At 47.7% G+C, this 25,313-nt stretch overlaps 2 protein-coding genes across 2 annotated transcripts; both read right to left on the bottom strand.

Annotated features, from left to right (window-relative positions):
* Positions 1-1,704: 1,704 nt before the first annotated feature.
* Positions 1,705-2,958, bottom strand: LOC101552157 (interferon-induced transmembrane protein 3-like). The gene is made up of 2 exons (XM_004603149.2): positions 2,755-2,958; positions 1,705-1,914 (listed from the first exon to the last, which is right to left on the bottom strand). Exons 1-2 carry the CDS (start codon positions 2,944-2,946, stop codon positions 1,723-1,725), a joined length of 384 nt encoding a protein of 127 aa, XP_004603206.1. The 5' UTR covers positions 2,947-2,958; the 3' UTR covers positions 1,705-1,722.
* A 2,574-nt stretch (positions 2,959-5,532) lies between these two features.
* On the bottom strand, positions 5,533-6,946 carry LOC101551897 (interferon-induced transmembrane protein 3-like). Its single transcript, XM_055141717.1, has 2 exons — positions 6,645-6,946; positions 5,533-5,854 (listed from the first exon to the last, which is right to left on the bottom strand). Exons 1-2 carry the CDS (start codon positions 6,891-6,893, stop codon positions 5,663-5,665), a joined length of 441 nt encoding a protein of 146 aa, XP_054997692.1. The 5' UTR covers positions 6,894-6,946; the 3' UTR covers positions 5,533-5,662.
* Positions 6,947-25,313: the final 18,367 nt, after the last annotated feature.

Raw genomic sequence — 25,313 nt, 5'->3', positions numbered from 1 at the left:
CTTTCTCTCTCTCTCCCTCTCTTGCCACTTGTGTTCAGTGCTCTCGAGCCGCTGTGTATGGAATGGATCGGGATGGCTCCTCCTTGTGCTCTGCTTCTGTGTGTGCCGCTGTGCTCTCTTCTGTCTGTCTCTCTATCTCTTTCTCTGTCTCTGTAGTCTCTCCCCTGGTCTCTTACAACCTCTTTCTGTCTCTGCTTCTGTGTCTTCTCTCTGCTTCTCTGTCTCCCTCTTCTGTGTCTTCTCTCCTTCTCTCCGCTTCTCTCTCTTCTTGCTTCTGTCTTCTACCTACTTCTGTTAGTCTTAGTTTATATAGCAATCACATAGGGCGGTAACACAAAGGTGGGTTGAACATTAACAAATCAACAAAGGGATAAGACCATTTCTCCAGGAGATTAACAAAATCTCATCTAAGGAGATTACTCCAGATTACTAGGTGATCCGTTCAAGGGTGGGATCCAAACAAGGTGTGTCACTTTCTTCCTTCCTCAGCTAGTAATACACTTAAATAGTTGTAGTAAATCTACTTCAAATATTTCTAGCAATGTCATTCTGTATGAGCACAGTAAGATATACATCAGACTTAAAGTTTGGTTCTTCCTGAGGACATTCACTGATATATTCCAGACCACAGTCCTCAGGCCAAGTTAGTCTACCTAACCCCAGCAGTCTCGTCGTTACTTTTGGACCATGACAGCATTTGTCTATGACCATGCTCTAAACTTATAGTTGAGTATTGTGGCACTTTGGCCTGGCCCATTTCCATGCCAGGGTAGCTCACAGCTTGCCCTTGTCCATTCTGTCCTCGTCGGGACCCTGATTTTGTGGTGCTAGGAACTAAGGGCAAGTGAGTCGAGAAAGCGGATGCCCAAGAGTAAATATTATTGGAGTCAATCAGCTCCCTAGTTACAAAGCATAATATTAACTGTCTTCCTTTGTCCATATAGAAAGGACATTGCTTTAAGGTAAACTAAGTTCCCTGCGGCAAGGCTGAAAGGACAAACCCAGTGTTATCCTACACTCAGGCACAAGGCTATCACCAGCATTACAGGTGGCAGAAAGAGTCTTGTGTCCCCTTCTCAGGTTAGTTCATTTCCACCCTCCGCCCAGGACTCCAGAAACCCTACCCCGGACATCTTCTCTAGAAACCCCCTAGGGAAAAGGGGATAGCTGGTCTCAAACAGCCTCTCAGCCTCTAGAAATCATACACCCTCACTTCTAAGAGACTCCTGGACATGACCATAGAGAGATGGGTAACAGATTCTGCAAGAGGACTCCAGCCCAGGGCAGAAGTCCAGTTACCCACCATTTCCTCTGTCTTAAGCACACTTCCCACCACCCCAAGATTTAGTATTAGGAAAACACATCCAGTGTTGGATTCAATGCCCCATTCCAGTGTCCATCTGTGACAGAGGGTCACAAGAAGCATCCAAGAGAAAGTCAATGATCCAGATGCTGTTCACAGCAGAGCCTAGAGACAACAAGGAAGAACCCCACCCCCACCCCAGGGCAGTGGCACATGACCCCACAAGTGGGTCAGTGTCAGGGAGATACAGGGAATGCGCACCCCAAGGAACACCACACAGTGTCACATATGAGAATGTTTATTGACATTGGTGCTGAGGGTTTGTCTGCAGAAACTGCTGATGGAGGGGTAGACCATGGGCAGGGCCAGCCCACATAGCGGGAGGTGGTTATGAGGGGCCATCACAAGGTGGGGAGCTTCTAGTAGCCTCCACCCCTCTGCACACTTTCATAATACAAACTGGAAACTCCCCTGATGACAGTCATCACAGCAATGATGATTCCAATGTTGAGGAAGAGGCCCAGGATCAGGGCACAGATGTTCAGGCACTTGGCGGTGGACGCATAGCTCCGGGCCCCAATCATGTCACCAACCATCTTCCTGTCCCTAGACTGGGGAGAAGGGGGTGGGGGGCTGTAGCAGCTCCTGCTAATCCAGGGGCTCTGCCTCAGTCTCCCTGCAGTCATGCCACAGCACTTCCGGCTGCCTGAGCACATCAGGGGCCCCTCCCCACCCCCATTCCCTGCAGCCCGAGCAGGACAGGGCCTGCTGCCCTCCCTCTGGTCAGTCTCCTCCCCACAGACTCTCAGGCCCTCTGGGAGGTACCAGGTTCTCCTCCCTCACTCTGGTCCAGGTAGCCTCACCCGTGTTCTCACAGGACAGATTCCTACCACAGCACTCACTCACATAGACACACGCACACAGACATGGAGACATGCACACACACAAACGCACACACAAAAAGCACACATGCATGAACTCACAACTACAAAGAGAACCAACCCATGCACTTATAGACTTCCTGACACACACATTCACAATCACACTCTTGTTCATTCACTCTACATGCACACACAAATACACAGGCACACATATGAAGAGATTCAAGCCCATGAACATTCACTCACTCATTCACACACTACTCTAACACACATTCACTCATACACACACACTCACTGACATATCTACTCATACACTTTCACTCACTCAAACACAGTCCTCTACTCACTCACACTCCCTTATCCACTCCCTTATCCACTCCCTTATCCATTCCCCTATCCACTCCCTTATCTACTCCCTTACCCACTCAGTCACTCAAATACACAAACATACACATTCATCCACTCACTCCCTCATGCGATCGCTCTCTCTCACACACACATCTCAGGCTCCGACTCAACCATCTAGATAGTCTCTACCTGCATTCTGGGAGACGCCACCCCACCACACACCTTCACAGAGTAGGCGAAAGCCACGAAGCCCAGGCAGCAGACGTTCATGAAGAGGGTGTTGAACAGAGACCAGACGACATGGTCGGGCTCCGAGGGGATCTCAGGCTGGATGTTGATCACGGTGGAGGTCACAGGGGCTCCCCTATGCTGGGGCGCCCCCAGCATGGCCACCTCGTGCTCCTCCTTGATCATCTTTCTTTGTGGGGGAAGCAAGAGATTTTCACAGAGAAGAGATTTGATGGTAGGGAAGTGGGTTTCTGACGCAGACCTGAGCTGCTCTGCGCAGGATGAGGGTGGGGCCAGGCCCCTCCTCTCCCGGTTACTTTCCATTTGTCAGAGGAGGCCTCTATCCCCTGGAGACTTCACACTCATCTCACTAGATTTCACCCTGAGCTGGGCGGGAAGAACATGTCTATTAGCCCCAGGCAGCCATGGAAGAGGAAGCCTTGGTTTCTCCTTGCCAGCTGCTGCAAGACTGTTTCCTTCTTTTCTACTTATTTTTCAATAGTTTTATCTTTTTGTTTTTGTTTTTGGGCTACACTCTTGATACTCAGGGTGTACTCCTGGCTTAATCTGCCTGGCCCTAGGGATGGGATGGTCTATGGACAGATGATCAACACTCCTAAGGAATAAATGGATTCCTTAGGTAGTCAGGCAATTTTATTCAGGGCAAACAGTACCACACAGGGACAGAGGAATATGGTACATGGAAGAAGGGATGAGGGCAAGTGATGAGGGGGAGCAGAGAAGGTTACCAGGACTATGTGCTGATACAGAGGATACATATGTATGAGGTCTCTAAGTCTCAACAAGACTGTCTAATCAATCCCATATGGCCATGGTACCCTGTTTCAAGCCTGGCCATCAGTAAATAATCAATCTGCATTAATCTTCAGAAGACATCAGGTCCCCTACCCAGTCCAATGCCACCATCTGGATTAGTGTGCCAGGAGTCATTGCCTCCCATATCCTGGCACATTCACGGGTCATCTAGTCCAGATGGCTAGAGAACTGAAACAGCAGGAACTCCAACAGGTGGATGCCCAGGGTCCAAGTGGGTTCAGCCACGTGCAAGGCAAACACCCTACCCAGGACCCTAAACTTTCTATTTTCTTTCTTTCTCAATCTGATGGGGTCCCTGGGTGACTTGTGTGAAATGGGGAGGAACGAGGTGCCAGCCTCAAGAGGGAATCTGCTGCTTTCTCTCTATCCAGGGAAGGACTGAAGAAATCTCTGACTGACAAGAATCTGCTGTGAGCCTCACTCCTTGCAAGAAAAAAAAGTCAGTCCTAGACTTTACCCAGACCTTTTAGGTCCTTCACCTTTGCATCTCAGAAAAGAATTTCAGGAAATGAGTAGTGAAGTAAAAACAGGCTATACTTGGAAGCTCTGATAATCTGATAAAGGGGGGGGGACAGAGAGAGAGAGAGACAGAGAGACAGAGAATGCGCTCAAGAGAGAAAGAAGGGCAGAGATAGTACAGCGGGTAGAGAGTTTGCTTTCCACACAGCTGACCTAGGTTTAATTCCCAGCACCCTTATGGTCCACTAGGCCACCAGAAGTAACTCCTGATTGCAGAATCAGGAGTAACCCGTGAGCACTGTGGGATGTGAACAAAATAATTGAAGAGAGAGGGGGCTGGAGTGATAGCACAGAGGGTAGGGCATTTGCCTTGCATGCGGCTATCCCGGGTTCGATTCCCAGCATCCCATATGGTCCCCTGAGCAGCGCCAGGGGTAATTCCTGAGTGCAGAGCCAGGATGACCCCTGTGCATCACCGGGTGTGACCCAAAAAGCAAAATAATAATAATAATAATAATAATTGAAGAGAGAAAGAATATGGGCTTCTCCAGAGTAGAGAGCCCCAGTAAACACCCCAACATTAAGTATGAAGGTATGAAGTATACATCTCAAGAGGAGAAATGCAAATGACATACATGCTTAGGCACCACATGAGCTTGGCAGCAATACACGGGCACAGGCAGCACGTGTACGAGGGGAGCACACACCCACACTTTCTTTGCTCAAGTTAGCTTTTACAGGGTTTCTTCTAAGCTGCACATCAAGCTCTCGACGTGTACTGCTTTGTTTCCAGTTTGGAAAAACCAGGATTTATGATTGACCATGTACCTTTGTCTACCTCTCTCCTTCCCTCTCTTTATTTCCTGAATAAACTCACTCTACTATTGTTTCCTCCTAAAATTATTTTTGTATAGTTTTTGAGGTGAGAGCCACACCAGGTGTGCTCAGAGCTGACTTATGGTTCTGTTCTCAGGCATCACTCCTGGAAGAGTTAGCAGACAATATGGGGTGCCAGGAATCGAAACAGAGGCAACTGCATACAGGGCAAGAGCCGAACCAGCTAGTCATTCTGTCCCCTGAAATTTTTTCTGTGAGGAAATGACCTTTGGACCCCAAAAGCCTGGCTCAGAGTTAGGACCAACTTTCCTTTCCTACAAAGAGCAAGTGTTTGCTCCAACTGAGTCCATGGGTTCCCCGAGAAATCAGGTGTCAGAGACCATTTCCCATGCTGTGCAGAGCACGGATTAGGGTTGCCTCGTGGGTTGGTGGAAACTTGAGGTCTGCACCATGCAGGTGCTCTTCACAGACTCTCGGCCACCTGGGAACTCTTCACCTTCACTAGCAGGGGTCTGTCTCCCGTCAGCAACAGAGCCAGGCCTCACCCCACCCTCCCCAGGGCAGTGGCACAAGGCCCAGCAGGTGGGTCAGTGTCAGGGAGATACAGGGAACGCGCACCCCAAGGACCACCACACAGTGTCACCTATGAGAATCTTTATTGACATCGACGCTGAGGGCTTGTCTGCAGAAACTGCTGATGAGGGGCTGGGCCCCGGGCAGGCCCAGCCCACATAGCTGGAGGTGGGGCACATCAGACAGTGGGGAGATTCTAGAGGCCTCCACCCCTCTGCATACTCCGATAGTACATTTCGTAAAATATTATGACAGCAAACACCACAGCGACGATGATTCCAATGTTGAAGAGGATGCCCAGGATCAGGGCGCTGATGTTCAGGCACTTGGCGGTGGACGCATAGCTCCGGGCCCCAATCATGTCACCAACCATCTTCCTGTCCCTAGACTGGGGAGAAGGGAGTGGGGGGCTGTAGCAGCTCCTGCTGACCCAGGGGCTCTGCCTCAGTCTCCCTGCAGTCGTGCCACAGCACTTCCGGCTGCCAGAGCACATCAGGGGCCCCTCCCCACCCCCATTCCCTGCAGCCCGAGCAGGACAGGGCCTGCTGCCCTCCTTCTGGTCAGCCTCCTCCCCACAGACCCTCAGGCCCTCTGGGAGGCACCAGGTTCTCCTCCCTCACTCTGGTCCAGGTAGCCTCACCTGTGTTCTCACAGGACAGATCCCTACCAACACAGCACTTATATATATGCACACAAATGTGCATACAAATGCACACACACATGCACATGTACATACATGCATGCATACATACACATACACGTACGTTCAAGTGTGCACGTGCACACACATACATGGAGATGTACATACTCCATCCCTGGCACAGACACACACACACACACACACGCACATACTCTCAGGACACTCACCCTCTCACTCACTCACTCACTCACTCACTCACTCACTCACTCACTCACTCACTCTCTTGCTCTCCCACTCACCCACTCAGTTACTCCCTCTTAACCTCTCACTCATAAGGGCATTCACTCACTTATGTACTCCTCTGTTCACTCATTCACACACACTGGCACTCTCACTCATTCTCTTACTCTCACACACTTCCTTTCTCACTCATTCCTTTGCTCTTTTTTTCACTCTCACACTCACTCTCATGTTGGGGTTCCCCACCTGGGTGCAGTCTGCTCCATGCTTTTCTGGTGCCCACCCACCCACCACACACCTTCACAGCATATGCGAAAGCCACGAAGCCCAGACAGCAGAAGTTCAAGTAGAGAGTATTGAACAGGGACCAGACAATGTGGTCAGGCTCCGAGATCTCAGGCTGGATGCTGACCACGGTGGAGGTCACAGGCGCTGAAGGCTGGGGTGCTCCAACTTCTCCTATCTCATACTCCTCCTTGTTCATGGTATAGCTTGGTGGGGCGGCGATATGGGCTCCTGTGAGGAAGGGCCGAGGAGTGTGGCTCATGGTTCCACTGGAAGCAGCAGCTGTGCTTTGTGTTGCAAAGGGCTGCTCCTGAGGTCTTGGGAAACCCTCCTCTTTCCTCTTAGTTTCGATTTCTCCAAAACAGCTTTTCCCGGAATTTAGGACTGAAAATTAACTGTGTCCTTGGCGACTAATCACAGGGAATCAGGTTTCACGGGGATGGGGGCGTGCCCTGCACAGGGCAGTTTCCTGTCCCAGGCAGCAAGTTCCCTCCTCATGCAGGGGTGAGGGTGGGCCCTGGGAGGCTCCACAGCCTGGGCAGCCCCTTTCCTGTGCAGGCCCCCCAGCCCCCACCCCACACTCAGCTGTGGGTGATTTCTGGTCCATCCCTGTTCCACAGGGTCCAGGGGACTTCCCAGGTCAGAGGTCAGGACCCAGTGGTCTGGGCTGCCTGGCCCTAAGAAGAGCCCTGTGTGTCCAGGTTACGGAGGCTTCCTGACACCAGGCGGGTGAGGCCTCTGGCTGCTGCTGCCCGGCTAGGCGGGCAGCCCCTAAGCATCTCTGGCTTCACCATGTATGAGAGTCTTGGAACTTGGTAATAGCAGCACTGGGATACTTGGTAGGAAGTATTCCAACACCTTAGGCACGGTGGGATAATGTCCTTCACCCTCCATCTCTCTCTGACTGCACCCAGAGACAGGTGTGCCCTATGGTGCCTGCTCTCAGCTGCCCCGGGTCTCTAGCACAGCCCCTCTGGGTGCAGGACTTACCCAAGTCACAGGCTTTCTGAGGTGCAGGCCTAGCCCATATCCACTCCCGTCACTAACTCTCACTCACTCTCACTCATACTCACTCACATTTACCCACTCCCTCTCACTCTGTCACTCAATCACATTCATTCACCCTGTCACTCTCATGCACTCACACTCTCTCTGTCTCATTCACTCACCCTGTCACTCTCACTTACACTCACCGTCATACTCACTCACACTCAATCACACTCCACTCACCCTGGTCACTCTCACTCACACTCACCCTGTTACACTCACCCCGTCACCGTTACTCATGCTAATCCTGTCACTCTCACTCACCCTATCACTCTCACTCATTCACTCATACTCACTCTATCACTCTCATTCACATTCACCCTGTCACACTCACCCTGCCACTCTTACATTCACTCGCCCTGTCACTCTTACTCACACTCACCCCATCACTCTCACCCACACTCATCCTGTCACTCTCACTTACCTTGTCACACTCACTCACTCACCGAATCTATTGGATAACATTGGGTTATCCTTGCTCCTCCCTCAGGGAGCTTAGGTTTATTGAGTTACTCCCACAACAGTGCCCCTGAGGCACACCCAATTCCATCTAACACTAATAATCCTATATTGCTTTTCTCTTTCTTTTATGTCATTTGCATGGTTTAGCAATGTCCTTTTTGTATAGACACAGGAAGATAGTTGATGCTATGCTTTTGTAACATGGGAGTTGACTGACTCCAAATAATATTTACTCCTGGTCATCCATCATATTTACTTGATTTAAGCTTCAGTGGCCTTTACTTCCTAACACCCCCAAAAGCCGGGTTCCAACAAAGGAACTGGATGGACCCAGGGCAAGCTGTAAGTTACCCTGGCATCGAAAGGGATAAGCTAAGTGCCATAAGAAGTACAATAAGTTAAGAGCATGGTCATGGACTGTGAGTTCACAAAGTAAAATGCAGGGGCTGCTACTGCTGCAACACATGTGCATTCCATGGCCCAGAGCCACCTCCCCACCTCCCCACCTCCACAGGCCTCCCCAGCAAACAGACAGAGAGACAGGGAGATGGGGATCACAACCTGATGGTGAAAATGGCCCATTTAATGAAGAGCTGCTAGTATACTTTAGAACATCTGAGGGGGCTTGAGGTAAGGACATAGGTGTGATTGATCATTTACATAGGGAAGACATCTGGAAGTTTACATAGATCATTTACATAGATAAAAAATAGGAAATTCTCTTTGGGGGAGATTAAAGGAAGGAGACATTCTGTCTCCCAGGGACATCTACATTGCTTTTATTTTTCCCTCTAGTTGTATACGTTATCAATACTTGGGTTTGGATAAACACAGTAAGAGACAAACTGGGCTTGGAGAGAACAAAGCTTTTAACAGTTCTCTGGACTCTGAGAGCAAGCAAGGCTTTTTCCATAAATCTCAGACTAAGTCCTCAGGCCAGTTCACCTTGTCCTTCGCCATGGGGTGTCCTGTCTCTTAAGTTGCATCAGGACCATGCATCAAGATCATGCATTTATGCTTTCTAGAATGTCACATTTCAGTGCCAGGGTAGCTTTGCCACTCACCCCAGGTTCATCCCAGTCCCACAGCGGGACCTCCCTTTTGGGGTGTTAGGAACTATAGCAACTGAAGTCTGAGTCAAGAAATTATGACCAATACACTCTTGCTTTACTTCTGTTTGTTGTTATGATAATGCTCAATCTCACCTATGTGTACCCCCACCCTTCATGATTTCTACATAACTATGCTGTAAGGGATAAGAGGGGACTATATGAGGACTAGCATGAGGGCTAGGATGACGGAACTATGATGACTGGAACTGTGTCGACCAAAACTACAACTATGATTGTGCAGTAAGTAAGAGATCAGATTACGATGCAGAGGAGAGAAATAAACTGACTCCCAAAAAACCCAGGGCCCTGTTTCTCCGTTCCCCTGTCCTTCATCCACCCATCGTCGTGTGCTGGCCAGGGGAACGGCTCTCAGACACCGAATGCTCTAGTCCTGCGTGTCCAGTCTTTTATCTTGAAACTCATACTGTCACTCTCACTCACACTCACTCACCCTATCACCAACTCTCACTATCACTCCCACACAGAACACTCATGGGAGGTCTCATCCCAGCTTCCCACCCAGGTGCCATCTGGTGTTTTGCCCCAGGAGAAGCCCCACCCACCACAAACATTTACTGAATAGACAAAAGCCACGAAGCTCAGACAGCAGAAGTTCATGAAGAAGACAGTGAACAGGGAGGACCAGATGACATAACTGGGCCTTCAAGACTAATAAAGAGTGTCAGGACCACCTGCCCCAAGGGCTGCTATCAAGCTGTGTCTGAAGTCCACTTGTTCTTCGTGACATGGTTTAAGAGCAAAACTGATGCCATGACAGGCAGCAGAAATAAGAAAAATCAGGTAGGCCTCAACTTCAGTTCCTGGAACTGAAAGATTCAGTTTCCCAGCAATAAAACAAAGCATAACTAGCCAACTTGAACCCACCTGGGAAAGTTCCTGGGCTCAGCAAGAGGGCTCAATTAATCAATTCTCACAATGCCCCAGAAGTTGCTTTTTGTTAACCCTAAAAGAACGAGAAGTCTATGTAATCATAAAATTGGTACTGATACTGGAAATTATTGTTTAATTGTTGCCTAACCACTGTTACCCCAGACACTTGCCAAAACACCTTTGTCTGGTAACTAAGATTCTTTTCTGAAACAATAAAGGATGTACTGGTTATGTAATCAAACCCTATATAAACTGCTTGCTGCCTGAAGTTGGGGTCGCTATCAAGAGGTCAACTCTGGGTGAGATGGTTGACCCCAGTATACTGGAATAAAAATCCTACTGCTTTTGCATTATCGTGTTCGTGTCTCTATCCATCTTGCCCAGAATCCTGGGCTTAGCATTTGGGGGCTCGTTCCCCGGGATTCCTGACCGGAAAAGCAGACAGACCACGTCTAAGTATAGGAGTTTCTATTAGGAAAATCTGCGGTCACTTGGGAGCAGTCTCACTGAGACTGAGAGGCCTGAGTGAAGGGGAGACCGGTCAGGGGCATACGGCCATGCATGGTGGCGGCCCACACAGGGGTGTAAGGCCACCTCACCAGGTGATCTGGGAGTTGGCAGCCAAGTGTTGTGGAAGATGTCCCCAACAATTTTTCCTTTTTTTTTAGTTTCCGGAAAGCAGCGGCAGCACAGATGGAGACAATAGGAGAGATCTCAGGGACTTCTGCACACGGTTGGAGTCTGTGGTGTTTGCCTGTCTTCCTTGTGTCGTACTTTCCGTGTGTTGTTTTGATATTCAATATCCCTTCTTCTGTGAATTTGTCATGAGTCAGAATCAGTCGATCCCACTTTCCCTTGTGACTGACCATTTCAGTGATTTCAGGTCCAGGGGCAGCAGCTTGAGGTTGAGGTGAAGAGAGGTAAACTGATAACTCTTTGTTCTGCAGAATGGCCAGCCTTCAATGTTAGCTGACTAGCAGAAGGTACTTTTGATCTGGGGACCATTCTGAAAAGTTAAAGTTTTCTTTCCAGGACTGGGAAGACATCGGAATAGACCCCTTACATTCTGGTCTGGCAGGAACCGGTTAAGAGAACCCCTCCATGGTTAAAAAGAAGAATATTGTGAAACAGTGCAGAGATAAAATTAGGCTACTTAGTTTAATAACAGAGGTATAGTAGCCATCAAAACAAAGTTTTCTCATGTTTTCATAAACATATGCTGCTGTTTAAGTTTGGTGAGTACTAATGGCCTCTTTCTGTGTCTAAAAAGCATGTTTGAATTGTGAAATTGCTAAAGTATCTAGTGTAAAAACCTTATGATTTGAGATAATCAAGAACTTTAAAATTAAACCAAAGAGATTTTCCTGTTTTATAAAAATTAATGGTTTATATTTGTTTTTATTTGTACTGGATTATTAGAATGTGAGTTCAAATTATTGTGGAACATGAAAACAAGTTTAAAGAGTAATGGATTAAAATGTGAGTGTTTCTCCGCCGAGATGTGACCCAAGTAGCTGCACTTGTGTGGCCTCTCGGTTGCTGTACAACCATGATCCCGGAGGCCAGCTAAACTACTTTTGGTACCAGCAGCTTCTTACAGAAATGTCTCTAGACTGTGAACTAAGCCACGGCCCCATGCCGCCCCAGGAGGGGAAAGGTTTTTCTCTAGGCTTTTCCTTTTCGCGGGGGGGGGGGGGGGAGAGGAAGGTGTGGCAACCTTCTTATAAAGACCAACTATCTTATAAAGACCACTGAAGAGAGGTATGAGCTTGCAGCAACGGGATGCACTCAAGATCTCGGGACGGGGGCGTTACCGGCGCCGCTCACCGCTGAGATGTGACCGGAGCGGCCACACGTGTGCGGCCTCTCCGTTGCTGGACAACCATGATCCCGGAGGCCAGCTAAACTACTTTTGGTACCAGCAGCTTCTTGCAGAAATTTCTCTAGACTGTGAACTAAGCCACCGCCCCATGCCACCCCAGGAGGGGAAAGGTTTTTCTCTCTCAGCTTTTCCTTTCCGGGGGGGGGGGGGGAAGGCATGGTGACCGTCATCTTATAAGGATCACTAAAGAGAGGTACGAGCTTGCAATGATGCAATTTCTGGCAGAAATTTCCCTAGACTTAGTTACTAAAATACTAAAATACAGAAATCCAAGACCTCATACCTCTTCATTCTCAGCAATGGAAAGCAAGTGATCAAATGCTTCCTTTTCAGCAGGTCTGATTTTGGGGGGGAAACTCCAAACAACAGTAGTGAGTTTTTTGTGTAAGTAATGAATGTGATCAAAGTAAAGAGAGAGTAAAGTGAAAATTATCAGCTACACAGGCAGGGGGGTGGGAGGGGAGGTATACTGGGGTTCTTGGTGGTAGAATATGTGCACTGTTGAAGGGATGGGTGTTCGATTATTGTATAACTGAGACTTACGCCTGAATGCTTTGTAACTTTTCACATGGTGATTCAATAAAAATAAATAAATAAATAAATAAATAAATAAAATGTGAGTGTTTCAAGTCATAAGATTAGAGCAAAATTTTTTACCTTACCAGTGTTTTAACTGTTTTCTAAGATTGTTAGTAAGTTAAATTTCAGGAGCTACTGAAACCACAAAATTGTGCCTTGATGAAAGTTAAAGATAATAGGTTTTCCTGCTACAGCCCAGACCAGCTTTCTTTTTACTGAAGGAAAAAAAAAGAAAAAGAGTCACTGAAAAAAAAAATTCAAACGACTAAAAACAGCCCATTTGGCTTTAGTGGTTTCTGAGAATGGAGAATTGTGTGGGTGAGGCTCAAGGCCCTGAACTGCCCCAGTACCTGCAGAGAGACACCAGACAAGTGGAAATTAACTAGTCCAAGTTCTCTTTTTCAAACTTCTGTCAATTAGTCTACACAGTAACTTTATTTCATCTAAGCTTTGTTACCAGGTATCAACCTCGTCTTGACCTTAAGAATAATGGTTTATCTGCAAGTATGGAATCCTTACTGCTTCATGGTAATCTGTGAGTGTTTTAATACTTTTAAATCTGTTTCCCTAGAAATTGGAATTCTTTTTTTTTTTGGTTTTTGGGTCACACCCGGCGATGCACAGGGGTCACTCCTGGCTCATGCACTCAGGAATTACTCCTGGCAGTGCTCAGGGGACCATATGGGATGCTGGGAATCAAACCCGGGTCGGGCGCGTGCAAGGCAAACGCCCTACCCGCTGTGCTATCACTCCAGCCCCCAGAAATTGGAATTCTAAAGATAAAGTTCCTAATGAACTTTGGCCAGGCAGATATATGTCATAAAGATCTTTAATTGTGAGCACTGTAAACTTTTTGAATGCTTTAAGACCAATGTAATGCTTTTGAAAGAGTACTGCACAGCTTGGTCATGATAAATGATAAAATAATTAGCAACGTCTTTCCAAATTTCTTGGTAGATCAAGCTATATTTAGCTCAGTAAAATAAGGAGGTTAAAACCTGAGAGATATGACTACAAGGAAGGAATATAACTGTGTTTTTTAAACAAAAAGGATGATGGATGGAGATGTTATTAGTGGTAAAAGGGAAAGGAATCCTGTTAAAGTGAAACTGGTTTTGAGGAACAGAACAGAATGAACAAAAAGGAACATGTAGAAGGCTTGAGTATCAAACTATATTGTTATAAGAAACTCTTTAAATTACATTTGTAGAATTGTCCTAGCATCCAGATTCCTATTACAGTGCTCTTAGAAAACTGGAAATCAAGGTTTTTCAGTTTTGAACTAAAAGAGTTAGACATGATGTTGTTAAACAACATATTTCATTTCTACAAAACAATGCTTCTTTTGACTACGACCCATAGCAAATGGGTACATGTCATTCTGAGTAAGGTGAAATATTTGCTTTTCTCTCCTTTGTACCTTCAGCGAGTTTGTTAATGTTTCAATGGCACTATGCTTGTTTGCATAAACCTGGACAAAAGGCTTTTCTCTCTGCTATAGGGTCTACCCCTAGTGCAGACAGGAAAACCAGCTATGGGACCCCAAAGCCCTCTTCCAGGGAAATAGTCAGGGCATTGGTCTAAGTGACAAGGGCAGGTATTTAACAGGTACTGTTAAAAGTGCCCTACAAATCTCAGAGAGACCTTAAAGGCAGGCCGGCTCATGGAAGGACTAGGCATCATCTATGTTGTGGAAAATGAGGAAGCTAGAAATCTGCAATGACTGACTCAGCCTGGGCCCTGCCCTCAGTGTCCAAAAGCAGGAGGCTGGGATCTCTCCCAGCTCTGAAGAACTCCTGACTGCAGTACACTCCTACGGAGACTGAGAGGCCAGAGGCCACATCCAGGTCAACTTGAAGGCTCTACCTCTAGTTCATCGTGGGACCTGATCTTCACATCTTATGGCCAAGCCTAGGACAGCCCTTGTTGGATATCATTGGTTTGTCCTTTCCCCCTTGCCACTAGGAGCTTAGGTTTATCAGTCACACCCATCAAAGTGCTCCCGAGTCACTCCCATTCCTTTGTTTATCTGTAACCATTTCTACCAGTTTATCTGCTCTTCCCTTAATCAAACTCTGTTAATTGGTAAGGTCATAACTTCCTAGGACACTGAATATTATAACATTGCCTTTCTCTCCTCTTTATGCCTTTTGAATAATTTACTTTAAAGCTATGTCTTTTTTGTATAGACACAAGAAGACAATATTATGTTTTTATAACTTAAGACTTAATTGGCCTCGAATATTATTCCCTTCTGGGCATCTGCTTTCTCCACTTAAGCCTCAGTTGCCCTCAGTTCCTAGCACCCCAAAGTAGGGTCCCCGACGTGGGACGGGAAGGATCCAGGGCAAGCAGTGAGTTATGTGCTACCCTGGCATCGAGATGGGCCTGGCCAAAGTGCCTAATTCTTAACTATAAGTTAAGAGCTTGATCATAGACAAATGCTGTCATGATCCAATAGTAATTATGAGACTGGGACCCTGCCAGGGATAGGAAAGACTGATCTGGCCTGAGCACTGTAGTCTGAGATTGAGATGGCCCCAGGAGAGCAATTCTATAAGCTTTAATGCATTTCTTATTGTGTCCATACAAAATGATTAATATTATGAATTCTTATATGTTTGCTGGCTGAGGAGAAGAGAAACACATTCATGGGACTCTGCCCTTGGGTGGGTCCTCCTGCTGAAAGAGAGATTCTGTCCTAGTGAAGGCATTCCCCTAAGGGATAGAACTATACCCCCTATGGATTGTAACCACACCTTTGGATAAGCCCCAGGCTGCTGGGGGACGGGGAGATTTAAGGTAGCTGTATGAGGGGGCAGGGGGAGAGTTCCAGAGGAGAGTGTATAGAGGGAAGATTGGAATAAACTGCAAGTGAGACCAACCATCTTGGCTCCGTTCCTTCCTTCGCCTGCCACATCTTCGCCATCAACCTCCCCGGGGTGGGGGAAGCGGCTGGAGGCTACCGAACTCGGGTGGCAGGAGAGACAGCTGCTGCCCTAGGCCCTGTGCCTGGCTCGGTGCGGTGAGGCATCCCTTTCCTCGCCCGCGCCTTTTCTTTTTATTTTTATACAAGCCCTGACATGAGTTAAATCATTAAATGCCATTATTGGTGTGTCTCCTACTCTGTCTTTAACCAACCCCCAGAACTTCTCAGTAAGTAACAGGGTACTCCAAATGGAGCCAATCTTGCTGTGTTTATGCAAAAGAAGGAACCAGGTTTGTTAAGCTGTCTGGCAGATTTAAAATGAAGGAGGAGCAGAAACCATGTTTTGTAACTTGCTTTTTAAGAATCAGATTCTAGTTCTACAAAGATGACTGAATAATTGGGTAATTCAGTAAGTAAACTTCCTAGTCTATAAAGAAAATCAATGTTATACATATTGTCACCAGTCTGTCCAGAAAAACAGAAGCCAGAGCTTAACCGGGGGAACCTCAGCTCAGAGTGCAGGATCAATCACTTTCCCCCAGCCTGTCTAAAAGTACTGAGAATGAACATCTAAACTGGTTCTCTTGGTTCTACGAATACATAGTCATTTGGAGACAACAGAGATTTTTAAAAACAACTATTAATTCTTGTTCCATCCTGGATTAATACCCCATTTAGAGAATATTTCCTCTAAGCCAGAACACTCTACAACCCCTAGACTAATACAGTAAAATATTAGTGAAAAAATGAACAGGACAGTAAGAAGGAAGTAACTCAGAACAGTGCTTCCTATGTTATTGATAATTTGTTCTTGTACTCTGAGCATTTGAGCATCTGTCACTTGTTTTTCCACCTCCAGGGTCTGGTCATTTCAAAGTAGCTTTCCTTAACCTAACTGATCTGATCTTCCAAATTCATTTCCTGGGCTCATTAAAAACTAAGATAGCTTGAGATTTCACCCCTTATACAAGCAGGGCCAGTGTCCCTGTGTCAGCAGGAAGCAGCTCCAAAAGATAGAACTTCTATCATTTTTCCTTTAAAGATTTAAGGTGGTGAAATCTCTAGGGGAATATGATGTAGGTAGATAGATAAAGGAAATCTGCCTTCCCCTCCCCGCAAATCCCTTCCAAATGTTCTGTTGTGAGTGTAAACCCCCCTTTATGGAGGAACTCTGTTCCCTTTGAAATTTTTTTGGGTCAACTGCAACTACTCCAACTTAGCCTTGAAAAAAGGAAGTGTAAGCCAGAATGTATGATCTCTCTCTTCTCCAGTCATTACTGGCCCTACAGGTACCAAGGCCCAGCTCCATGAAGAGCTTTGAGCCCACCACCAGAATGAAGGGGAACCAGTAACTCCTCACCCATACGCGCTGGGAGGTCCGTTCTGAATCAGGTGACATAAGACTGCCACCCTCGAACCTCGGTGGAGAGGTCCTTACACTGGATCCTGGCCACACCAACTGCTCTGAAGAAGGATGGAATCAAAAGTTGCCTCCCCTTTGGAGACAGAATGACACTGTGATGTGACCAGACAACGGGAGATGACCCCCTCAAGATAAAACTGAAGAAAGTAACTTAAGGGAACCATGGGAAGGGCACGGGTTATTCTCTGTTTCTGTATGCTCGTAGTGAGAGCTGTGGAGCAAGCTCCTTACATTAGCACTGGGCACTTTCTGATACCGAAACAGATAGAATTAACCTTGATCTGTGCCAGTTATGGCCCACTCTGGGACGGGTGTTTGTTCAGGGACCTACTGAGCCTATTATAACCAAAACCATAGAGTAGCCTCTCAGTGATTATACCACAGGTCAGCTAGAAGAGCCCCTATACTTGGCTAGTTTGTATGTAACCCCTTGCTTATCTCCATCCTAGTTTGCTGAGTCCAGTCCTCTTGAATTGTGTTAAATGGCAAAAATTGTGCTATGGGTATGTTGTTATGGAGGGGAGCTGGGAAAGTCAACTTGTCACCCTGATCCCATCCCACATGGGACCCCTAGTGCTCCTGCTTTCGTTACCAAGGGCCCTGCATCCTGAACAAGCTAGTGATTTTTTTTTTTTTGGCTTTTTGGGTCACACCTGGCGATGCTCAAGGTTGACTCCTGGCTCTGCACTCAGGAATCACTCCTGGCAGTGCTCAGGGGACCATATGGGATGCTGGGAATCGAACCCAGGTCGGCTGCACGCAGGGCAAACGCCCTACCCACTGTACTATCGCTCCAGCCCCAAGCTAGTGGTTTTTGTTAAGGGCAGAATAAATACAGTACAGCTTGTAGTCTTAAGGCAGCAGTACCCTGGATTGGCCAGAAATCCACAGTCCATAGAGCAGTTAAGCATGCAAGAGATGATTACTCTTGGAGGCAAAAGAAAAAAGGGGAAATGTAAGGGCGAAACTGACACCATAACAGGCAGCAGAAATGAAAAAAATCAGGTAGGCTTCAGCTTCAGTTCCTGGAACTGAAAGATTCAGTTTCCCAGCAATAAAACAAAGCATAACTAGCCAACCTGAACCCACCTGGGAAAGTTCCTGGGCTCAGCAAGAGGGCTCAATTAATCAATTCTCACAATGCTCCAGAAGTTGCTTTTTGTTAACCCTAAAAGAACGAGAAGTCTATGTAATCATAAAATTGGTACTGATACTGAAAATTATTGTTTAATTGTTGCCTAACCACTGTTACCCCAGACACTTGCCAAAACACCTTTGTCTGGTAACTAAGATTCTTTTCTGAAACAATAAGGGATGTACTGTTTATGTAATCAAACCCTATATAAACTGCTTGCTGCCTGAAGTTGGGGTCACTATCAAGAGACCACTCTGGGTGAGATCGTTGACTCCAGTACACTGGAATAAAACTCCTACTGCTTTTGCATTATCGTGTTCGTGTCTCTGTTCGTCTTGCCACTTGGGAACCCAGAATCCCAGGCTTAACAATGGAAGCTGGGGCTGGAGCAATAACACGGCGGGTAGGGCACTTGCCTTGCACGCAGCCAACCTGGGTTTGATTCCCAGCATCCCATATGGTCCCCTGAGCACTGCCAGGGGTGATTCCTGAGGGCAGAGCCAGGAGTAACCCCTATGCATCACCAGGTGTGACATAAAAAGAAAAAAAAATGGAAGCTGGTCCTCTCCCCCCGAGTTCTAGGGAGTCCAGCCTCAGGCTGAAGCAAGGAATTGCTCTCTGAGGAAAACAGAAGTTGGTCCTGATCTCCACCAGGTCTCACAGGTTTGCTGTCTTCTCTTGTAGAAATAAGTTTCAGGAAGAATAGTGAAGTAAAATCACTTTATTTAGTATATGTGAGGAGGGAGCAAAACTAATACATTCAAGAGAGAACTCTGGCTCTCCAGAGGGGAGAAAGACCCCAATCAGGAAAAAAAGGGAACCACACGCCCCAAGTCCAGAATGGGGAGAGTACCTCTTGTTTTTGCAAAGTTGGTCTCAGAACGTCTTCCCCCCAAATCTCTCTCATTCAGTATCCTCAATGTGGATAAAAGTCTGCTGCTAGACGGTTGTCAAGGAAAAAGAATGTTTAATTTCCAGGGTCTTCCTTTCAGCTTTATTTGGTTTTGGTTTGGGCCATACCCAGTGCAGTTCAGAGGACCATGTGAAGTGCCTGGGATATACGGAACCAGGTGTGTGTGTGTGTGTGTGTGTGTGTGTGTGTGTGTGTGTACCATGTGAAGTGCCTGGGATGGAACCAGGGTGTGTTGGGATAGAACCAAGGGGTGTGTGTGTGTGTGTGTGTGTGTGTGTGTGTGTGTGTGTGTGACAAGTGCCCTATCTCTCCAGCCCTTACTTCCTGTTCTTATCACAGCCTTTTTTCTCCATGGCAGGTTCCCTCTCCGGAGGGGTCCAGCCTTCTCTGGGCAGGTGTTGGATCCAGGTGATCTTATTGAGTTCAGTTTCTGTATTCACAATCTCTTCTTGAATTTGTTACTTCCTGGAAGGCTCATTGCCAGGGCCCCCATCTACCTGCCTGCTGTGTGCAGGCTGGGCCTGCTCTGGGTCTGCAAATCTGCAGGAGCTCTTGATCCTCCTTGACTTTAGGTCTGGTTCCATCGCAGATGGGAGAAGTGGCTCCACTGGGGAAGCAGCTCCGGTGGCTGTAGGTCACCTGACTGCTGGCTTTCTTGCTGAGTGTTGGGGTGACTCGGGTGAAGTGGGGAGGGAGGAAAGTAGCCTCAAAAGAAGAGCTTCCACCTGTGTATCCAATGCACCTTGGCCATCTGGAATAGTGCCTGGAGGGTCAGGATGGGAGAGTCAGAATCAAGAACTTACGTGGTATGGACAGCATGGGACACCAGCATTCCATCAGCCCCTCGAGGAGTTGGAAGGATAGTACCTCAGGTAGAGTTCTTGCCTTATTATAAAAAATCTGGGTTTGGATAAGTCTCCAGAACCCTCCAGGAAAGATCCCTGAAAGCAGAGCTAGGAAAGCCTTGTAACTGTTGATAGTTCTTTTCCAATCTCATTCTGCTCATCAAATTCTTTGGTAGCTTCTCCTTTTCTGAGGAGTCCACCCTTCTCTGGGTGGGGCCTAGGATTTCTCCATCTGGGTGGGGTTTCATTTCTTACCTCCAAAACCCTCAGGATTTGCATCTCGAAACTCAGCTGTCTTCATGCCTTTGGGCTACTTTCGGGCTAGGCTTGGGCTACAGACTACAAGGACAATGCCCACACTAGCTCCAGGGAACAGAGTTTCTGGTGAGCGTGGGCTCAGACCAGAGCCAGGACTTGCTTTCAGCGGAGAAAGGACAGTCTGTCCCAAAGGAAGTGATCTGCCTGGTCTGTTTGCCATGAACCTGTCAGGAAGAGCAGTCCATCATAAGCCAAAACTCCCCTCTAGTCTAACTAAGTTCTGAGCTCCCAGCAACTGTTGTTCACTCCCTGCCAATTCCAGGGTTTGGTCAGTGAAAAACAATGGATCCTCTCCCCTCACCTTCCTGCCTAATGAGACCCTTGTCGCCCCAAAAAAGAGAAAAGACTCCTCAAAATGCTGGACAGACGCCACTGAGGCCCACTGTGTCCTCACCAGAGTCCTCCCTGAGAAGCTTGATGTCTGTCTCACTATTTGGAAAATTCTAGCAGTCACCTCTCAAGCCCCTTGGGATCCAGGTCTAAGTAATAGACCTGGATTAAGTAATAGATCTAGGTTTATTAGATCTGGGTCTAAGTAATAGACCCTTTAACCTCTATCAGATTTTTCAAGAAACATTATTACTTCTCACAGAAAAGAATTTCTGGAGGAGACAAGTAATGAAACAAGATGGTTTTATTTAGAGAAATATGAGAGGAGAAGAAGGAAAGTGGGAGTGAGGGGGAAGGGAGAAGAGACAGACAGACAGAGGCAGAGACAGAGAGACAGAGACAGAGACAGACAGAGAACATGCATGAACTTCTCCAGGCAGGCTCTGGGCATGTGGTGCTGGACATTGAACTGGATCTACCGTACGCAAGGCAAGTGCCCTTCAGCTGTACTATTGCTCTGGCCACATCTTGAGGGTCTTTTTTGTGCTCTTATCACAGTCTTTAGTTTTTTCAAGTTTTTTTTGTGTGTATGAAGCAAGATCATTTTTACTGAACAAAATTTACTTAGACTTGGGGGAGAGAAAGAGAAGAAATGTATGCTCTCTGCTCAAGGGAGAGAGAGTCTGAAGCTTCTTTGCTGAGGGAGTTCACTCTTTCCTGGTGGTGCCTCATGTTCTCCACCTCCAACATTCTCAGTAGTTGTGCCTTGGCAGTGTCAGAGGTGGTGACTAAGCAGTTTTAATCATATTTGTTTCTTTGTTGGGGCCACCCCTGGCAGTCCTCAGGGCTTACTCCTGGCTCTGCACTGCAGTATCCCTCCTAGTGGTGCTCAGGGGACCATATGTGGTGCTAGGGATAAGTGGAGTTGGCCATGTGCAAGGTGTTGGGTCAGTCCAGGGGGCTCAAGGTTGAGGGGCAACTTAGGACTCACACCAAGACCCTCATTTGACAGGCTCTGCTGTGAGCCAACCCTCTCATCAGGCAGAAAGAGGAGATGGTACCGAGTAACTGCGCGTCCCTCCCCCATGCTACACCTCCTTTCCATCCCTGTAAATCCGCCCTGAAACAGGTCTCTTTAGAAACCCGTGTACCTCGCCCAGGAGCACTTCAATAGCCTCTTTCAGCCTGACTCTCCTCTTGGTCTCTCTTTCTTCCTTTCTGCAAGCCTGTCCCCAGAACTTTCACAGGCCAGTCCCCTTCCCACTGGACTACTGCTCTGACCCCTGATCACATTTTGGTTTTATTGCTAAAGGAAAGCCTTGTCACTAGAGGGCCCCTGTCTGTGTGCCTGCAACAGTTAATGCTCATCACACTCTTGGCTCCGGGCTATGCAAGGAATGATTCAGTGTCAGAGTTATGAAGGTCAGACATTCTTTCCCTTCACATCTCTGGCCACTTCCGCTGTTGGCTGGGAGGCAGGGTCGTGTCAGCCGCTTCCTCCAGACCTCCCAACCTCTCCCCTCCCCCACCCCCTACCCCCTGCCAGACTGGGTAGCTGGTGGCTGGCCTTTCACAGGGCAGGAGAGGAGCCTGAACAATTTCAGCGTTGGGATCAAGCTCACTGCCTTCACTGGCTCTTCCTCCTCCCTCAGACACTCCAGCCTGCCCCTGGAGCAGGCCCCTTTCTGTGGAATCTCAGAGAAGTGGCTCCACGTCCTGAACTGGGTGGTGTCTGCTGGGACTTGACAACCAAATTGATGCCGGGAACTCGGGGTTGGGTTGGGTTGTTTTTCCTTTTTCTTTTTTTTTGAGGCCACACCCAGGGCTGCTCAGGATTATTCCTGGCTTTGCACTTAGGGATAATTCCTTGAAATGCTCAGGGCCCATGTGGGATGCTGGGTATTGAACCCAGGGTGTCCACATACAAGGCCAGCATCTGACCCACTGTGCTATTGCTCCTGCTCCAATGCTGGGAAATCTGGACTGGAGGCAGATTTTCCTGCATCTGCCTGCCAAGTGCACTTTCTTTAGGGTGCACATTCCCCATCCTGGGGATTCCCTGAGCTCTGTATGGGGTATTGCTCTGTCTTCTCCATGCCAGTGAGGCCCATGTTCTCTCTTTCCCTCCCCTCATTTCCCAAATGAATGTTAAGGAAAGTTCAAGCAATCAAGATTGCAGCCCAAGGGGCCAGATCGATAGTCCAGCCGGTAGGGCATTTGCCTTGTACATGGCCCACCTGGGTTCCATCCTCAGTATCCCATATGGTTCCCCGAGCACCATCATCATCATCATCATCATCATCATCATCATCATCATCATCATCATCATCATCATCATCCCGTTGATTGTCAAATTTCTCGAGTGGTCTCAGTAACCTCTCCATTCGTCCTATCCCTGAGATTTTATTTATTTATTTATTTATTTATTTATTTATTTATTTTGGGGGGTCACACCTGGCAATGCACAGGGGTTACCTCCTGGCTTTGCACTCAGGAATTACTCCTGGTGGTGCTCAGGTGACCATATGGGATGCTGGGAATCGAACCCGGGTTGGCTGCGTGCAAGGCAAACGCCCTACCCGCTGTGCTATTGCTCCAGCCCCTATCCCTGAGATTTTAGAAGCCTCTCTCTACTCAGCCTTCCCAACGATATCGCATTGGAGGCTCTTTCAGGGTCAAGGGAATGAGACCCAGCTTGGGTCTCATGAATACACCATGGAAGCTTGCGAGGCTCTCCCATGTGGGCAGGAAACTCTCAATAGCTTGCCAGTTTCTTCCAGAGAGAGAAGTAGGTACCTTTATGCATGAGGCTTGTCCAAACGTGTGGAGAGGGACCTTGAGCATGGCTGTGGCTAGGTTCCAAAGGTCTTTGGCCACCGGGAGCTCTGCTTGGGGCGGGGAAGGAAGCTGGAGCCCAACCCCTCCAAGGGGCCCCGGGGAAGACAGGCAGGCACATGGGCAAGAGACTCTGCACCACCAGGAGTAATTCCTGAGTGCAGAGCCAGGAGTAACCCCCGAACATCGCATCGCCGGGTGTGACTTCCCCAAAAACTATCGCAACCCAATAAAAGGAGTTTATTCATGTGGTCTTAGAGTTCAGATCACCCTGGCAATTCTCAGCCCTGAGCAAAGAATTCATTCTACTTTGATGTCTGCAAATTTGGAAACAAAGCAAGTAGGCTCATCCGAGTAAATTGCAGTCAGGCTGGTGGGGGTTTTGAAGAACTAAGCAGGCAGGTAGATGGGGGCAGTGTGAGGAGACTCATTGTTGGCAGTGAGTTCTTGGGACAAAATGAAACCAAGATGGAAGATGGAATTTGAAGAAGTTACTCTGTCACTAGCCCTAAAGCAGCTTAAATCATTATTGCTGGACCTACTTTGTGGACACAGGAACTGGGGTCTGATAAGACTCTAACTGCCACCAAGACAGGCCCAGAGAAGGCTGACCCCTTAGGAGAGAAACTTCAGCAGGAGCAAAGGGTTGTGACAAGGACAAGGAGGTGGACACCAAAAGTTTCAGGCTCTTCTTCACAATGCAATAACAGCAGGATTTTTTTTTCATTTGGGGACACACCCAGCAATGCTTAGGGGTTAGTCCTGCCTTTGCATTCAGAAATTACTCCTGGCTGTGTTTGGGGGGACCCACTGGGATGCCGGGGATTGGACACGAGTTCAAAACAGGCAAGACAAGTGCCCTCCACACTGTACTACCTCTCCAGCCCCAAGCAACAGACTTTTGATGTAGGCAGGTAGAAAAGAAAAGGCCCTCAGCAATGAAATTTAGGTACTACCTCTCTAGCCACAAGCAACAGACTTTTGATATAGGCAGGTAGAAAAGGAAAGGCCCTCAGCAACAAAATTTAGGTCAACAGAACTTCTGGGAGGAAAATCCTAAAATGATCCACCCTGTGGATATAGAAAACAGACCTAATAAGACCTTCAGCAGACCTTGAGAAGGTTGGATCCCTCCCCATGAGGTTCCTCAAACCCTCGAACCCCTCCCTTAATCTGATTAAAATGTGAAACAGCCCTGAGAAGACTCCAGAACTTCCAGATCAAGACACCCGCAAAGAGCCTATAAAAGACACCGTGAACAAAGGGAGGGAGCACATATGCTGCCCAAGCCCGTGTGCTGCTTGTGCCCACGCGGCTGAGCACATGTGGTGCCTGTACACATGTGTTGCCCACATCTCCCCTCTTGAGATGTGTACTTTCATGCTTTTGTGTCTAATGCTAGGATGTGTGTAGGTTTGTGTCTAATGCTAGGATGTGTGTAGGGTTCTCTCTGCCCTTGGAGAAGCCCATGTTCTCTTTTGAGTGCATTAGTCTCTCTCTCTCTCTCTCTCTCTCTCTCTCTCTCTCTCCTCTCTCTCTCTCTCTCTCTCTCTCTCTCTCTCTCTCTCTCTAACTCTCTCTCCCTCCACACTTTAAAAATCCTCCAAACAAAATCTATTTATTCACTGCTTGTCTACTCCTGAAATTCCTTTCTGCGAGCGAGACAAGAACCCAGTAACCCTGGGTCCTGGGTGGCAGAGGCAGATGGGGAGAAAGTGACCGTCTTTCTCCTCCCCGCTTCACATAAGTCACTTGTGGGGCCCACTGACATCACTTTGATCTAGGTACAAAACCCGAGTGGGGACAACATGGGAGAAAACCTGTAAAATCAACTTTGCAAAGGCAAGTACACACCTCCCCATTCTGGGGGCAGCCTGCATATCCACCTGAGATGTGGACTCTCAGCTCTTTCCTTCCTCATAATCTCTAAATAAAACTTTTAACATCATGGTTCATCTCTTCCTGTATTGGTGCCAAGCCA

Source organism: Sorex araneus, chromosome 6, assembly GCF_027595985.1.
Source record: "Sorex araneus isolate mSorAra2 chromosome 6, mSorAra2.pri, whole genome shotgun sequence".
NCBI classification, from domain to species: Eukaryota; Metazoa; Chordata; class Mammalia; order Eulipotyphla; family Soricidae; genus Sorex; species Sorex araneus.
This window is presented reverse-complemented; position numbering and strand designations above follow the sequence as displayed.